The sequence below is a fragment of the Cyanistes caeruleus genome, chromosome 18, assembly GCF_971803275.1.
Source record: "Cyanistes caeruleus chromosome 18, bCyaCae1.hap1.1, whole genome shotgun sequence".
Taxonomy (NCBI): domain Eukaryota; kingdom Metazoa; phylum Chordata; class Aves; order Passeriformes; family Paridae; genus Cyanistes; species Cyanistes caeruleus.
Window position 1 is genome coordinate 3,511,382 of NC_141718.1, and position 17,926 is coordinate 3,529,307.

At 42.8% G+C, this 17,926-nt stretch overlaps 1 protein-coding gene across 50 annotated transcripts in view; it reads right to left on the reverse strand.

Moving 5' to 3' along the window:
• Positions 1-469: 469 nt before the first annotated feature.
• Positions 470-17,926, reverse strand: part of ATXN2 (ataxin 2) — a 49,451-nt gene continuing 31,994 nt past the window's right edge. For 16 of the 50 annotated variants that reach the window (XM_086855837.1, XM_086855835.1, XM_086855828.1 and 13 more), the window contains 6 exons: positions 16,405-16,589; positions 15,660-15,792; positions 6,314-6,459; positions 5,511-5,738; positions 1,995-2,163; positions 470-1,128 (listed from right to left, as the gene is read on the reverse strand). In XM_086855837.1, coding sequence (XP_086711963.1) covers positions 1,100-1,128; positions 1,995-2,163; positions 5,511-5,738; positions 6,314-6,459; positions 15,660-15,792; positions 16,405-16,589 — 890 coding nt within the window. In that variant the 3' untranslated portion in view covers positions 470-1,099. Of the gene's footprint in view, positions 1,129-1,868; positions 2,164-5,510; positions 5,739-6,313; positions 6,460-11,460; positions 11,515-13,312; positions 14,080-15,364; positions 15,456-15,659; positions 15,793-16,404; positions 16,590-17,926 lie in introns of those variants that run through there. The other 34 variants (XM_086855831.1, XM_086855829.1, XM_086855818.1 and 31 more) reach the window with 6 other exon arrangements.

Below are 17,926 nucleotides of genomic sequence, written 5' to 3' on the forward strand. Positions count from 1 at the left end.
ACTGGATGCTAAAAGGCAGAAATAAATCTCCCTTGGACATGAAAATCCTCTGGTTTGTCCCCACGGGACGATGCCTGCAGCGGGGACATGGCACCTGGAGCACAGATAACTTTGTCTCCACATCTTTTTAAGGCATTTTGCCAGGGAATTCTCACCCTTCCTCTCCTTCTCCAGCAGCACCACTGACTTTTACACTTTCATCACCTTAAAGGCCTTTCCTGACCCCATCTGGAGCAGCCCCAGGCTGAGGGATCAGGAACACAAAATCACCTGGATAAAAAAACCTTGTTAGAAAATGACTGAATTTGTGATTTCCCAAACCTTTCCCTTATTCCTGCAATGTCCCTGCAGCAGCAGCAGCAGCAGCACTAAACAGACTCAGGGCAAATCCTGGCTCCAGTTGGGATGGGAGCTGGAGCAGCTGATAAGGGAAGAGACTCAAAAATCACCACACAAACACCGAGGAAGGTCAGTTTTTAAAACTTTTTTTATTTTTTAATTTTTTTTTTTAAGTTTTTATTTTATATTATCTACAAAGTAAAAGTTTTCTTAACTTAAAAGTTACATCACTGTCTCACGATAGTGATTATCTCATCAAACGTGATTTATAAATAATAACTCATCCGTTTGACGATTAGAATTCTTTTTTTTTCTTTTTTTACTGAACCTGTTTCAAGTTTAGTTAGAAGTAAAAGGGATCTCCAAGTCTTGATTTTTAGTGATAATAGCAGCAAGAATCACTCTTGTTACTTCTTTTGCTAGCTGACGAGTTCATAACTTTGAAGGGTCATTAAAAAATAAATAACTTCCAGTTTTCAGCAAGCAGAGTTGGGGCACTTGCAGGACTCAGATACAGTGCATGGAATTATGGAATAGCCCACAAGTTCCTAAATGCCTCTACTCAGTCCGAATCTCTCCCACTGCAAGATGAACTGTTAGCATTCCTAGTGGATGTTACAAGAAATCAAATTTTTTTTTTTTTTTTTAAACAAAATAAAATGAAATTCTAGTTTTCTGTGCTTCCAGTTGGCAGAAGCAGTAGAAGGAGGGTATTTGGCCTACAAAAGGTATCCAGCCTTTCAGTTATTCCAGATGAGCCTTACAACTGCTGTTGGTGGTGGGCTTGTACTGTAAAAAAAAAGTTCAAATGTAAATAATAAATTGGCAAGCCACACAACAGTTTGCTACTAAAGTGGTCACAGGACAACTACTGAGCTCAACTTTCTTTTATTTATTTTTTTTCTTTTTCTTTTATTTTTTTTTAGAGAACAAAACAAAGCCCTGCAAATCAAGATGTCCTTGGGATGCTTTATTTTTTTTTTTTCTTTTTCCCTACCTAAGCCCTCAGAAAGCAGCTTTGTTCTGCTCACACATTCCCCAGGAAACATCAGGTAAAACTACATCACTACAGAAGTTCAGAGGCTGTTTGAACTTGAATAATCAAAGAAGCCTAAATAAAGTTAAATTTAAAGCGGAAAGAAGTCACACAACTCCTACTTTTCCCCCAAAGTAAAAGCTGCAGAATGTTACTCTGAATTAAAGTTTAGATTTCAGCTGTCACTTTACTTTACCAGCAGCCTAGCAGCCCTACCCCCACACAACATTTTCACTCCTGTCCTCGAGATTTAATCAAACCTCCGATCATTATAAACTCCACACAGTCCATCCCCCACGGCAAATCCACGGCAACACCTGCAAAACTCAAGTCCCACAGTGCCAGTGTCTCACACTTATCCTTTTCTCTACTCCAGCTAGAGAAAAAAACAAGAATATTCCCTGAATTAGGTACAGCTCACCGGCTAAACCTACGCTCCTCTAGGCTGCCGAAGCGCAGCCGCCAAACACAAGGACATCTTAAGGTTGGTCTGTTTGTTTGATATTTTTTAAATTTTTTATTATTTTTTTTTTTTTCCCCAAAAATCTGGTTTCTCCCAGTTCTCACTCCTCGACCTGGCTGAGTTAGGGTGCAGGTCTCCCGGGCACACACTCCTCACCTGAAGGGTGGGTCATATAGGGGAAATGTGTTGTTGTCGAGACTGGAATGGGCTGTAGTGCACTTTGAGCGAGGGCGGCTTGGGGACCACCGGGAGGCTGTGTCGTCATTAGCATCATTGGAGCATGGGCAGTTGGGTGAGAAGGAACCATTCCTGACTGTACATGAGCCTGAAACAAAGAGCTCTTTAGTATCATGGTCACAAGGAGGCAGCAACTCCTGGCCACATGACTGGCGAAAGTTCGCTCCGGCTGCAAATCCGGAGCTTTACTCTTCATTTATATATATATATATTTTTTATTTTTGTTATTTTTTTTTTTTTCAGCTAGGTTAGGGGTTAAGGTAGAGGTTGTAACACAAAAAAATAATAATAATAATAATAACAACAAAAAGGAAAAATAATAATTAAAAAAAGGGCTCAAGTCCGTATTGCTGGCTCTGAGTTGCGGTCTCAATTTTAGCCATTTTGCCAGCATTAAACAGGGGTGGGTATTAAAAAAAAAAAATAACAATTCAGCAACAAATCTTCAAAACATTTGTTAGTCACCTACATCAAAGCACTTCCTAGAGGGTACAGATAGGAACTTCACAGGCACTGGGAGTTTGGCATCCTCTCCCCAGCTCTCCTTGCACAACCCCACGTTTTCTCCTGGCTCCCTGCCCTGGGAACCTCCCTGTCTTCTCCAGTGACCTGTGCCCACACAGTGCTCAGCCAAGTCCTCCTGACATGAGTGATTTCATCCCTTCACACTCTCGGGGCAGCTTTGTTCTGCTTCCAGTTCAGCTCATCGCAGTTCTTGTGTAATCTGAGCAATCAGGGCTAAGTCTCCGTGGAAAAGGAGATTAATCCTTCCCATGGCTGATCACCTCTGGCAAACAACTTCAGGAACTTGGTGGGTTCTTTAGCTCAGAGCAGTTTGTGTCTCTAGAGGTCATCAACTTATTTTATTTAAAAACCTAGCAAACGTTAATTTCTTAAAAGCACAAAGGAATTCAGAGCTCTCAGTGGATTTCTCCTGGGGAAAAAAAAAAAAAGCCCCAAAACCCCATCATTTGTACCTAAGGTTTGCTTTGTCCTTCTACCATATCCCAGAACTGCAGCCTCACAGGTCTCCCATGCCAGTAAAGACAGATAGCAGGTAGTGGCCAGAATTTTATTTCTTAAAGACAAAAAGGGTTACTTGACTCATCACAGACATTCCCCAAACTCTTTGATCAGACTTGCATGTGTTAGTAGCACCCCAGAAGCCTTTAAAGGCAGGAACTGCAATTCAAATCTCACTCTTGCTCTAAAAAAGGTTTAGGAGATCAGGCTGTGGAACAGAAACACCTCCCAGGACTGGCTCCACGTTGACTTTGACAAACATGCTATTGTAGAAGCCATCATTATAAAGCAGCTATTCATAGAGCAGCTGGAGTCAATACACACAGTGGATAAAATTTTTCTGCTGTGGCTCAAACACTTTGCAAATTGGCAGCTGACAGCACTCTGTAATGAATTTTAAAGTACTGGTTCTCAAGTGAGATATCTACCAGCTCAAGATTCATCTGATAACCTGAAGGGAAATTGGATTGATCCCCTGTGTTGGCCTAACTGAAATTTTTACTACGTGGTATTTCAGAATTGTGTTTAGAAGCTGGGAATGAGGCTGCTAAAAAACTATTAAATCCAGTGATTAGTTTCCCCACACTGGAATAATTACATGCATTTAAAATTTCTGACAGAACTGTAGTTATGCCTTCACTAGAGATTTTTGAGGGAACTACTTCATTGGCAAAGTCAATTAGTTTGGTGTAAATATCACAAATTGCAGCGTTTGTTCTAAAAAAATTGCAGAGGAGACTGCACGAGTTAAAATCAAGGGCAAGGCAGGCTTTGTCTGTGATTGCTAAAAGTCCTGCCTGAGCAGTCAGTTCTGACTCAAAGTTGCATCTGATTTGTTTAATTTGGTTTGCTTGGCACACAGAAAGGAAGGCAATGGTCACATCCTGCATCCCTGGCCTGGCCAGGGCACAATTCAGGCACAACTTTACCCTTTCATGGCCTTCAAACAAATGTTTCATCTTTCAAATCACAGCACTGGGCATGCCACTAAGCCAAGACCCCTCTGAGAAGCTCTAAACACAACCCAGGCATTCACAGCAGTGCCTTCACACCAGAGCAGAGCAGGAGTCTTGTTTCTGGCAGAAACCAGAGAAGGGGAGGACATGCCAAGATGCCACAGCAATCATCAGCTTTGGCCATCCTCGCCTTATCCTCCCCCCCCCAAAAAAAAAAGCAGAGAAATCAAAAGCTTAAGAGAATCAAAAAGCTAAAAACTCAACATCAGTAAAACGATTCCTAAAGAACTATTGATTTATTGGCTTAAATGACTGTCCCAGGGACCAAAGCAAAGGTTTTATCAGAATTCTGCAAGGGACTGGAAACCTGTCAGATTAACATCCCTAATCATAGTTAGTCACTTTATCCCAAACTATTGTTAACCTGTAAGAGAAGGCAGAAGCCAGACACCAAGTTCTTGGTCTGAAGAAGAAATTGTTCAGGCAAATTACTGATTGAACTGCCCATTCCTTGACAAAGGACACTAAATCCAGGAGATTTAGAAAACATCAGAAAATCTCTGTCACACTGCTTTACACAGAGCTCTTGATTAATCTATCATGTGCTTCCCCTCCCCAAATCCTTTTTCTCAGGGAGCTGACCACAAGAGAGCAGTTAAGAGAAGTGAGTTTCTGATTCTGAAGCAAAGACTGTTGTTTTAGCTTGCCCAACAATCTTTGGGGATCTTCAGCACAAGCAGCTCATTTAGAACCACACACACACACCACACACACACACACACCACACACACAGAGGCTTCTTTCTGCAAGGATTGTCCTGCAGTCACCTTAACTCTCTCCTCCCTCCCTGCACTGCTTTGCTACTCCCTGGAAATCCTCTCATGTCCTTTTCTGGATGCATTTGTGTAAAATTTGTCTACGATGCAGAGTCTGAAACTGCCACCAAAAGCAGCAGCTCAGCCTTTCTGCACTCAGCTCCCACCTCCAACCTTTCTGTATGCCAGCTCTTCCTGGGATCAGGCACCTGACTCAGCAGGGAACCAATCTGAGCAAGAAATAGCCTAAAAAGGGGGTGGGGGAGGCACATTTCAGCTGAATCGTGTCCCCAGCCTGGTTTGCTCCATGGCCAAGCAGTTCTGTGAGCAGAGTGGTGGGGCAGGGACAAGGATGGGAGCCAGGAACTGGGAAGAGAGCTCAATTTATTTCAGTAGCAGTGCCAGCTTAAGATGTCTTCATTAAACTACAGTTGCAGATGCACTAGGTGTTGGAAGCTGAGGTCCAAATACACCTTGTCAAATTCTAGATAAAGGCAATGTACAGACAGAAACCTAAATAACAACAACAGGTAAGTCTGTGCTGAGAGGTGACAGATTGGCAATCACTTCAGCAGGCCCGACTGTCCTAACTTTTGTGGCATTAAGACATTTAGTCTTGAAGGTTGTTAAACTGTGTTTACCTGGGGGACATGGGCCATGTGTGGCGGATTGGTATATGCAGGTTGAACATGGGAGGGATGAATGGTGAAGACTGTTTGTTGTGCTGTAGGAAAATTGTTTTGTGGAGACTGCGTGTTGGAGCCTGGCGTCATGGAAGGAGGGGTTGGAGCTAGACCTGCGTGGTAAATCGCCGACTGCTGCTGGGGGTTGGCCAGGTGCAGGGCCTGGGCAGCCTGGTGCTGGTGGTGCTGCAAGAAAACACAGAGATCATTTAGGTTAGGGCTGAGGAATTACACTGATCCTGTTAAGGAGAAAGGAGAGGGAAACTGCTCTCAGTTCCGAACACGTAAATGGCGAATCTTTAGGATCGCCTGTGCTCATGGGGAAACTCTTTATAACCCCCACCAGGCTCAGCTTCTGCTGGCAAACAGAACCCAGACTATCAGGTAAAACCATGGAGAACCTGGAGGTGGGAATGCCTCACAGCTGCAGCCAGTTATTCCCAGGAGGGAATCCAGGAATGCAGCACTATTCCAAGGACCACTTTATTTTCAGTTGCTTTGACAAAATCCAACCAAACACTTCTCAGCATTTATCTGCTATTTCCACTTCACTCATGTGAAAGCACTGACACAATTATGATCCTTCCTTAATCCTTAAACTGCAACATCTCCCATCCCCTGTGAACAGGGAGAAATGAGCGGTCGGACTCTGCTTCTTTTTCCTCTCAGAGAAATCAATATATCAACATCAAGCACCAGTCAGCTTCAAAACCCCTTAAACACAATTAAACTCAATTTGGAGCCGCTCAGGGCTGTGTTACCTGCACGGGGCTTGGAGCAGGGTGGCTTCCAGCATGTTGGCTTTGCTGCTGGCCAGTTGGGGTGGCAGAAGGCTGAGGATGCGGAGGATGCGGATGCAGGGTAGCATTAGGGTGGGCATACTGCTGAGCAAGTGAGCCAGTGGAAACTAGGATGAAAAAGAGGAATATTTAACACCAGGTACGGGACGTGCACCTCTATCAAGTCACCGTCTTGCACTTGAAGGTTTCACTACAACTCAGTCTGTAAATACACTCCCTCCCCCTTCTAAAAAATATATATATATTTATCTTGCAAATAGCTGATGATCTTACCTTGCTTTTGTGTAGTTTGGTTTGGCAGGAAAATCTATAAACAACCATAATTAAGACAGTTCATCTACCCTAATTTGACAATGTAACAGATACTACATAGAGAAAAGCAGTATTTCATCTTTTGTTTTGTCAAACAGACCGGTTTTATGAAGATCAAATTTATAATTTTCATACAATTTAGGACTTCCTGAGATATACTTTTCAAAGGTGTTACGAGTCATTTTTATTTCCACCATCCAAAAAAAATTCTTTGGCCTTATACCTGGCTAACCTCACCATGCTACTCTTCTGGAAATTGCTCACAGAACAGTCAGAGGGAAGCACAAACTCCACCCGAGCGCTCCAGAGTAAATAAACACATCACAGCTGAGAAAACTGAGGCTGCTTGAGCATCAAATTTTTGCTGAAGCCACTTTCTTGTGCTAAAATAACCCATTTTTCCTCTGCCCTCGAGGCCAATCTGTTCTGGATTGCCACCATCCTGCGAGTCCCCCAACACTGCCATGGAATTCTTCATTCCTTGAAACAGTAGCAAATAAGGTACAAAATTCCCAAAAAGGAAGAAACTGAACAGCAGAAAACTTTCACCCCAGTGAAGCCACATCTGTTGCTACAGCCGTGCCAGTCTCCAACAACAAACACCAAGGGCTTGGATCCTGCTCTGTCCTGCTTCACACTAAATCCCATTTTTTTGGAACTTTTGAGGGAATCTAAGCAAGGATGGAAAGCCATGATGACAACAAGTCTTCCTTTCAACACAAAGCATGCAATGTAGAAAGCAGTACCCTAAAAATGAAGATGTTTCCCCTATTTCTTTTAGGTCTTGTGCAACAACCAACTGTCTGCAGCTACTTCTGTGTGTGACAACACGTGTTAATCCCTCTGATGTCACAGCCTGAAAGACCAAGGAGAGTTTTGCTGACAAAGTGCTAAAAAAGCAAACAGCCAAAGAAAACCATCATCTCAATATTTCCTTCGCCTCTTCCTCATTTGTTTTGGTGCTTTTTGGTCATTCTGAAGTTAATTACTGATGAGTACCCACCAGGTTATATTGGTTTTTTTAATGGGCTTGGTATAATATGAGAACTTGATGGCCACTGCAGTTTTCCTTCAGTCTGGTTTGCTATAAACCTTACAAATCCAAGTTCTAACACGTCCCAACTCACCAGAATACGCAGGGCCAGGAGATTTTTGCCTAACTGAAGTTTTTCTCCCCTCTGCAGGTTCCTCCTTTAGAAAATAACTGCCTGCCACATTTAACTTAATCCCTGGCAAGCTCTATTAAATCTTCACTGAGCAAATGGCCTCGCAGTGATGAGCAGTTTCAGGCTATTAATGCAGATGAACTAAATTCCTGCAGCCTGGAGTTGATCCTAATGTTCTTATCCACGTGTGCAAGCACAGTTGTACACTCTGAGACTTCCTGATTGAGAGGGGTTCAAAAACACCTCAGTATTTTCTAAGCACATTGTCAAAACCAGCAGGATCTTCTGCCATTTTGTTATGCTTTAAATTCAAGTATTTTGGGGTTTTTTTTTTTTCAGTATCACTACTAAAATGTATTTTGCAGCAGCATCCCTGCCATGCTCCTACTTGGCTTTCAGACACCTCTCCTCTGAAACACCAAAATTACCAATGGCAACACTGATCATTTCTACAGCACCAAGTTTATGGCCTTCCACAGGAGGAAAATTTCACAACCTCATTATTATACACCCTCTGAAGAAGGACAGAAATTATTATCTTTGCCAAAGTAATAGAAATAAATGGAAGGAGGGATTACTTGCTTGCCAAAGGGCACATTAGACCAGCAATCCTCCCAGTGCCTCAGCCACAGAGCTGGCAAGCCTGACTACAAATTAACTCCAACTCCATTCAAGAGGCTTTAAAAAGTAGATGAAATTTAATTCTAAGCTGTAAGATACTCAAGGCTTCCCACATCACTTGTTAAGGGCCCCCAAAATAATGTGGGACTCCCTTTAACCGTTTGTCTTTTGGCTCTTTATGGCCAAGAGAATAATAAACTCACTTGTTCTGCAATAGATATTTCTACAATAAAACTTCACAATAAAGAATTTCTCTCTTAAGACACCAGTTAAACCAGGGAATAGCACCCCAAAGAATAGATATGAACCAGGGGGAGGATCAGGTTTTTGTCACAGTGGTAGCTCTTCCAAAACCACCTAATATTTTATCCACATAGCTTTGGATTTGAAGCACTGGACTTTTTTATACTGAAGAATATTTGTTTCTCCTCTCCTTTATTTTGTCTTTAGCAGATCACCCTAATGACCACATTTGTAGAGCTTAAAACCACTCCAGATGCTGCTGCAAATTATGTTTTAATAGTAATATTAAAAGTGACTTTCAAAAAATGTTATCTGGGCACTTCCCAAAGTCCTGGCCAGTCCCTGCACACAAACCAAGAACAACTCAGCAGGTCTGAAATGCATTCCCAGTTCTAAACCAGAGTTCAGGCTCCAACTCCAGCACTGTAAATGGCTTTTCATGTTTAGTTAGTGCAAATAATTCCTGCCAAGCCAATGAAATCTCCGAGACCAGCAGGGCTGTCAAAGGAGTCTTGTGAAAATCATGAAAAATTCACCTGCTCAGCCAGAATTAAAACACTTTCCCTGGGATTTTTTAAAGGAATTTTTGTCTGGTCATCAAAACAGCTCACTACACAAATTAACAGCAAATAAGACAAGACAGGAGGTGAAAAAAAAAAAAAAATAATAAAAAATGACCCATTATCCAACATTTTTCCCCCAACTGTCAGTATTTTGGGCATTTTCCAAATGGCCACCTATTATCTGAGAATGTGCCAGGAAAGCTCTAGGAAAGGACACACCTTGCTGCAAGTTACCTCAGCTCATTCTAGCACAAATACTCTGGGGTTCTCACCTTTTATGCCTTAAATTCCTCTGCCTGGGCTGACCTGCTTCACTTCTGCATCTTTCTAATCAAATTGGTTCTAATGTGAGAGATTTCACTGCGCTGACCTGGCAGGGACACGCGGGGAGGGAAGCGACTCAGTCACGGAATGGGAAAAAAAAAACATCACAGGGATTGAATTACTGAATTCAACTCCACAGAACTGCACCCCATTTCTGAGAGCAAACAAGAAGTAGTCAGCCACAGAACCCACAGAAGGAGCTGAAATTAAAAGAAGTCAGAGCAGCAGAAATCAAGCAGAACCCTCAGCTACAAGGGAATATGTGAAACCACATGGTGTCATTTCGTAATTTTGTCTTTTCCCCGGAATTTCAATGGTGCCAATGGTGGTCAGCGTTGGTCATGGTCCAAAGATGCATTGAAGAGCCTATTTTCAAGAACTGACCAGTTCTTAAACTATTAAACTATTGCCAGAGCCAGTAAGATGGTGAGGATAACTACATTTAAAAGACCTGAATGGTAGGAAGCAAAGAAATAGCAAATGTTTCTTTCATCGTACAAACATTTCAAGAAGTCATTTTACACAGGAAGAGTGGACTTCACTTCAAAGATAATCCAAGAAAGGAACGAGGTTATTGAAGTGATTTCAGTGCACCAAACCAAGAGGCATGAACACAGCACAGGTCAGCAACCCACAGCCCCCGCTCAGGCAGAACCAAAGTGGCACAAGAAACACAGGAAATCTGCTCCAGAGGAGATTTTTGGAGAACAAGTGGTTTTTCTCACATCCCTCTTGCGTGAGCTAATGCAAAAATAAAAACCCAGGAGAGTGCCTGGCATGGGCTGCACGGACTTACAGACAGACACAGCAACAAGTGCCACAGCAGGACAGGAGCAAGAACAGAAACACCCTGAAACTGCAACTCCTCCTTTCCCATGTCCTGGGTGAGAGTTCATCCTGCAAGCAACCTCCTCAAACCTCAGCTTCCTCCAAGAACACCAGCAGACAAGGCAGTGTTTGGCAGTTCTCTGCCTTTCCCTGGATGAGCTGGATCAGGCTGTTGTGTCCAGAGATTCCCAGCCCCTCTCCCAGTGTCCCCAGAGATGCTGGTCACCAGCACAGCCCCAGCTGAGCCAGGGAATGGAACTGACCAAGTTCAACCTGCCAAGGAGCCCTCATCTCATCCCTGTCACACAAGCACCACCACAAGCTGCTCCCAGCATTCCTCCAGTGGCAACTCTACAGAACATTTCCTCCACTTTGGCTGCAGCTCGAGTTATTTCCTCCCAGGGGCTCAAAACTTCAGCCACGGCTTTTTGAAGGGATGAGGCCCAAGTTACTTCTCCTTTCAGGAAGCTGGTAACGGGTCAGGTGTAAAAATCCTGTTTGGCTCATAAAAGGGAGCAAGGCAGCTCCCACAGGTTTAAGCAGAGGCTACAGAATCACAGAGTGCTTTGGGTGGGGAGGGACCTTCAAGATCATCTTGTTCCAGCCCCTGCCATGGGCAGGGACACTTTCCACCGGCCCAGGTGGTTCCAAGCCCTGTCCAGCCTGGCATTGGACACTTCCAGGGATCCAGGGGCAGCCACAGCTTCTCTGGACACCCTGTTCCAGGGCCTCACCTCCCTCACAGGGAAGGATTTTTTAGAGCCCACTTCTGGCTGCAGATGAAAAGACTGGGTAGTGAAATCAGAGATTACTCCATATCCAACACAAATTTTTGAAGAATTGACAACTCAGCTTCCTGTGATCACATAAATCTGTTCCAAAGCTCCATTCCCTGCCCACTGAGAGGAACCTTCCTGCGTTTTCCACATCCTGGTTTGGTGCAAGGAAACTTGTTCCATCAACACGTCCCATTCCTTTAACATGTGGTTCTTTAGAAAGTGCTAAAGTGCTTTTCTGTACAATCAAAATTAGTACAAAAAACCCAACTCACTGGCAAAGTAGAAAGAAGGGCCTGTCTCCTTGCTGTATGGTATTTTGGGACATGCTGAATTTGGGAAATAGAAAGGTAAATTAGCCTCTTGCCACGTGCATACTTCCCATCTTCTGGAAAGGTGTCAGTTTTAATTTTTTGTTTAAATTTCTTTTTGAAGACTCTAGAACCATGCAGATATTTTTATTTACTTAGCTGCTATTAGAGCTAGATATTTCGTTTTACAAGTGAGTGGAGATGAAACACAAGTCTCGAGTAAGCTTTCCTTCTTAACTGTGACACTGAGGTCTGCAGTTCTTAATTAAAACAAAAAGAAACTTTATGTCAATTCACAGTCTATTACTGTCCACTGTAACAAGAAGGTTAAAATGCAATTACACTAGAGCAGAAACTGGCCCTTGCTTTTTCAGCTATAGCACTGCCATTCTGAACAGTTCCAAGACAACTTTGGTGACTGGTTCACTCTTAGTCCCTGGAGAATCCTCTGAAGTTTATATTATATCCACCATTGTACTATCAGGGGAATAGAATTTACTCTACTGCTGAGACAGAAATCAGATAAAGTTAGAGACAACACCAGACCAGTAAAACATATGCAGAAGGGAAAAGGGGAAGGGAGAGCGGGGACAGGAATGAGAGCACAAAAACCAGGAAATGCATCTGTGTAAAACCAAGGTCTGGTTTTACACAAGTTCTTAAACACAAAAGTTAAGTTATTCAGAGGACTCCAAATTATCTGGAAACAATTCAGCCACATGGAAAACTAACACAAGTTCACTGTCACGGGAATGGACAGATCCACCCTCGGGTAACCAAATTTTCTACCAGCAGCAGAAGCCTGGTCTGGGCTTTGTGTGACACAGGAGCCAAACTGGGACCGTGGCCAGCAAACTCCAGCAGCCCAAGGACAGGGACTGGGAGGCCACCCCGAGCCAGCAGCTGCCAGACAGACACAGAACCTTCTGAACCCAAGGTGCAGCTGTGCAGGGGAAGGACGACACCTCCAGGTCGGCTGTGTGGCAGGTAAAGGTGTCACATTTCAAACTCTCCTGGACAGGGATGGCTCCGCAGCTGAAGCGTCACAGACGTTGTTATCGTCTGAATGGGAAGAAAGTTGTTTGGACATTGTCCTTCCCCATTTTGAGGGGAAAACCCCAGTGATCTGAACACTCCTCTGTCCTGTCTTTAGCTGGGGTTACTGGGACCACGCAGCTCTGCTTCTCTTTCTTGGCAACAGCGGGGTTGTGACACTGTGAACCGGCAAGGAAATCCCAGAGGTGCAGGAATATCCCATTAAACAGCATTAGGCAAAAGTACTTTCCTTTAAAATGGAAGAGTGCTTATCACCAAGTGTAGGTCACTGTATGTATTTTGAATTCAGCTATCTCTTCACAAGACAGGAAGGAAAACAACCCCCAAACTTTTGGCAGTGAGGATGGGTCCCTTAAATCGACAGGCATTTTCTCTTGGCTGCCAGGCTGTTACTGTTTGCCACAGAATTTCAACTCGTCCCAAACCATTAGTGAAGATGGGAATTTCAGACCTTACCAGAAAACATTTCACACCTTAGGAATAGCTGATAAGCAGTTTCCCCCCCAACCCCCAGGTCTCAGCACAGAAGTTCTTGCAGACATCTTCTCTCTACCACATACGCAGGAGAAAAACTGCGTGAATTTTGCAGGAATAACTCAAAGCAAGCACCAGTACCTTGAAGGGTAAAAGGGCCCCACTGAGTCCTGATATCAGTGCTAAAAATAAGTAATAATATATTTTTTAAAAATCAAATAGCAATTTTAAAGAGCCAAAAGGGAAATAGTTTGAGCAAAATCAAAAGCAGCAGCAGCAGCGGTGGTTGTTTCTCAGGAAGTTGTTATTCTGTACTTTCAAATGATTTTTTTTTTAAGAGAGGACCAGAATCAAAGTGCACAGGTATATTTAGTTCAAATGTGGGTAAACTTAAGATTCCCAAAAGACAGAGCATAAGTTATGGATATTTTCTTATAGTCACTCAGTCAGATGTGAACAATTCCAACATAGTGTTCTTTAGCTCCATAAGATTGGTCACCTCCGGCATTCCTGCCTTTTCCCCACACATGGATAAATGGAAGCTGAAGTGGACACGTTACAGCTGGACACACTTTGAGGAAGCACAGTCCATCTGGGCCAGGTCTTCAGGCACTCAGCACATGGAAGACTTGCAAAAATGTTAATTGAGAGGGTGCTGCAGAACATCAGGAGTCATTCCATGTGTCACTGTCACCTTGGAAGGTGAAGGGTACGTTGGAGACAGTTCATGTTCACTAAACACGGCTGCACAGGGGCAAGAACACACCCTTAAAAAAAGGTCTGTCACATGGAGTTCATGATCCTCTTGGGTTGAATGGTTTCAGTAACAAAAATTTCAAGCACTCCATCATTTACTGGAAGGTGGGAGAGTATTTAGAAGAGTCACCAAGTAGCTACTTGAAAGAACACAGGAGGACAGGCCATTTCTGTTAAATTAGGTGCTCTTGGGAAAGTAATATTTAATTACATGGCAGGAAATACCAAAGAATTCTCAAGTTTGACCCAACTTAGTTGTTTGCACTGGCAGGTAGTCACATATCTACAACAGACAAGCTGCAAAACCAACACAAAATGAGATCTAACAGTTGTAAGTTAGAATATCAGTGAAAAAAAAACTATACAGACATCTGATCAAAGCCAAGCAAGGCAACGGGGCTTGTACTTCAACGCTGCAGAACCCACTGATTATAGAAGATAAGGATGGTGCACAATGGGAAATTGCTAGGAAGTCACATGCAACCATTCTGAATCGAATCTCAGATTATCTCATGTTTGGTTTTATTTTAATTAGAATTTGAGAGGAGGGTTTTCACCAATAAAGGTCTGAAAGCCTTTGATCATTCTCTTTATCGGAATTCTATTTAATCTAATGAAAAAGCAAACAGAAGATCTGTTTACATGGACACCTCAAGCACAAGAGTTGAAAAGATCAAAGCAATACAATTAGCAAGGACCTGTGAGAGAAAGATTAATCTCTACAAGTAACTTCCATTTCAGCTTCAGCACAAATGAGCTCAAATGTTCTTCCTCCGAGCGTCAAAATAAGTTATTTTCGTTTCTTAACTCTGTTACCACACCACTGCAGTGATCTGACAGGATGTTTTCATATGGGTAAGACACCTCTTAAAAATCAGAATTAATTTCCCACTAAACTCCAGATTCTCTGTAAGTTTTCATGACACATCATGGACTTCCATTAAGTAGCAGTGTAAAACTAAGCACCCGAAAACATACAAAGATGTCTAAAGGTACAGAAAATCTTTTATTAGAATCTAAGTCAATAATATACGTGACCCAATAAAACTTTTCCTCAGATGCTATAACAAGTATTGAAATGCCATGTTTTCAAGAGACCATCTGCTGTTTTGACATTTTATGACAATTTCCAAGCCTTAAACAACCTTGACTCTACCTCTTTCAATAGCATGTTTTGCAGTGAGCTCTTTTTCCTCCAAATTGGGCCTTGATTTATCATACATTTATAATGCTTTAGAAAGTTCTTGCACATTTTACTTTTGTCACAAGGTAACCCACATTTTCAGCACTTCACTATAAGTGAAAAATGCCCATCTGATAATGCTAGAGACTAATTGTCCAAGTGAGAGCAATACATGAGCTGTTCCATTTACTTATTCTTGACTTACCAAATGAGAAAGGTAAGCAACACATGGTTTATTTTGCTTAAACAGCAGTGTTCATACTGTTAATAATGCCAGTAATATCATAAAGACAGCATTTCACTAGTTGCCAGAACTAAAGTCAAGTTTGAAACTGAGGTCATAACCTTGCAATAAAACAAGTACTAATTATAATCAAGGAACAAACGAGGGATGATGTATCAAGAGCATCAAGAGAACTTCAACAAACTTCTTTCAGCAGATATTCTTTAGCAGCTCCCAGGTTGAAATCTCATCTTGGTCACTGGTATCCTACCGAAATCAGCACACTTGAGTTTTCATTTAAACCAGCTGGCTCAGTTTTCAATGCTCTGCTCATCATCATCATCATCATCATCTTATGAAATATAAACCACATCTACTGAACGATACCCACGTTTGAAGGCTGAGATTAAATACATCCCCTGCACAAGGTAAGGACTTAAAAAGTTACATATAACACAAAACGTTTCCTACCATACATAGCATGTGTCTGTTCATGCGCACCGTACTGTGTTGCAGAGGAAGATACTAAACCCGGCTGTGCGTGTGCTGGTGGGGCCATCATCCTAGCGTTGCCCTGTATTACAGGGCTATAAACATGAGGATGCTGCAGGCAGAACAAAGGAAAAAAAAAACAAACACACAGTTAATTGGAGAATTACTCCAAAGAAACTTTTGTCATCTAAACAGTCATGATGGAAGGAGAGGCAGCTCGGCCTTGCTCGAATGCAGAGCGAGCTGAGCATTTCAGACTGCTGTGACTGCCCCAGTTGTTTCCAAAATTTAAGGGCTAGAAACTGGCAGAAAACATTGGCATATCCAATTTTTGCCACTCTAATAATGCACTAAGCTTATACATTTATTCAATTAAATTAGCCTTTGAAGTAAGAGCAGTCCACCAAGTAAGTTATTCTTAGAACACTTAACCAGGAGATGTGCTGGCCATGACCTAAAGAAACTCTTCAAAGAGCTAAAAAACCATATCAATAATAAATGCCAACTTCTAAACTGACCTTAATATTCGTTAAGACATTAAAATTCATTAGGACCTTAAAATTTGTTACAGGCTTTGAAGCACATTCCAAGATCACCACGTGTGCTCCAGAACACAGAAACTCTTCAGGGTGACTTTAGGACTGGACACAAGGGGGTTTATTGAGCTCTGAACCACTTCATTATTTGTGCTTGAATTGATGAGGAGTGTGGAAAGGATTCTTACCTGAGATTGGTAGTGTGGCACATGCTGCACAAGAGGCTGATTAGGAAACTGTTGGGGGCTATATGCAACATATTGTGTAGAGTAAGCAGGTGGAGTAGCTACAATTGGAGGGCCTGCTGCTGAGGCAGGATGCATCATGGTGCTCTGGTGGTGTTGGTCTTGCCGCTGCTGGGGCATATTTGGTACTGCAAAACAAAGGTTGGCTTATGTTAGAAAGACAGAGGAAAAAATCTGGAGCTTCCTGAAAGGTTCTATATTATAATAATGTTACTGGGACTACGTGGAATATCATCACCCCATATCTTTAACCATGGGTTAGAGCTCTGTCAAAAAGGAACAGTGTGGAGAAGAGTTTCTCTGGGAAACACAAGATTTTCATCACTTTCTTTGGGCTGGATATACACAGCCATAAACCCAGCCCTGCCTTTTTTTGTGAAGGAAGGAAGGCAGAGGGAGAGAAAGACTGACAAGAATCAGAAGTGGAAGAGAAAGGTTTTATCAGGACAGCTACATTAACCAATTAATCCTGTCCCCTTTAAAAGGCTTTTTCTGTTCCATCAGCTGGAAATCTGAGTATTTTAAAATGACTTGTGCTTATGGCTGAGGGGAGAACCATAAAGGTCTCCATGCAGCCACAACTCGAGGTATTCACATCTTTTGAACTCTGTGCTACCCCTCAGGGCAGCAGAAAGCAAATTTTAGGTCGCAGACAACACCGAGGGAGACAAAAACCTATAAGGAGTAGAAATAATTAAGAGGGAAGAAAGATGAAAAGAGCAGAGCAGTGTGGGATCACCTGAGCTCTCCTGGGAAGGTGACCACCCAACTCACTTGGAACAAACTAATTCAGCCTACGAAGCATGGGCATGGGAGCTCCAGGAAAGCTCCAGGAGGGCTCCAGCTTCCTGCAGTCAGGCTGCAACTATTAACTGAGCTACCTCAGGCACCTCTAAACTCCTCTGCAGGGGCAATGCCCCAAATCCCTTAGGGAGAGGAGAGGGAAGTGTTGAAAACATCAGTAAATTCACTCAGTGATTTTATTTACACTGCAGATCAACAACAGAAAGAAGTAAATACAGGAGGCAACTTGAACAGTGTAAAGGCACAGAGCTGTAACCCAGGCAGCTCCCTCAGGGCTGTGCTGCACACAGATGGATATGCAGAAAAATATTGGAATTTTAAAAGGAATTCAGAATTGGAGCTGCCTGACCCAGCAAGCCAGCACTCAGCAATGTATTTCTGATTAAAACAGTGTTGCCAACCAGAAGATTTCAGGGGTGAGGCCACAGTGAAGTTACTGTGTTTTAACACAGAAATACATTGCAGGGTTTTGTCTCCCCTAGGTTGATAAAGGCCACTTGTTTGTTTCTAAACAGCAGGAAACAATTTCCTCCTGCAGTGACTGGAGCTGCAGTGCTGGTCCTGCCCTGCAGCACTGGCTGCTGCTGCAGAAGCATTCACTGGGCACAGTTACAGCATTCCCTGGAACAGGAGCACAGGAATAAGAGCAGCACTGAGCATC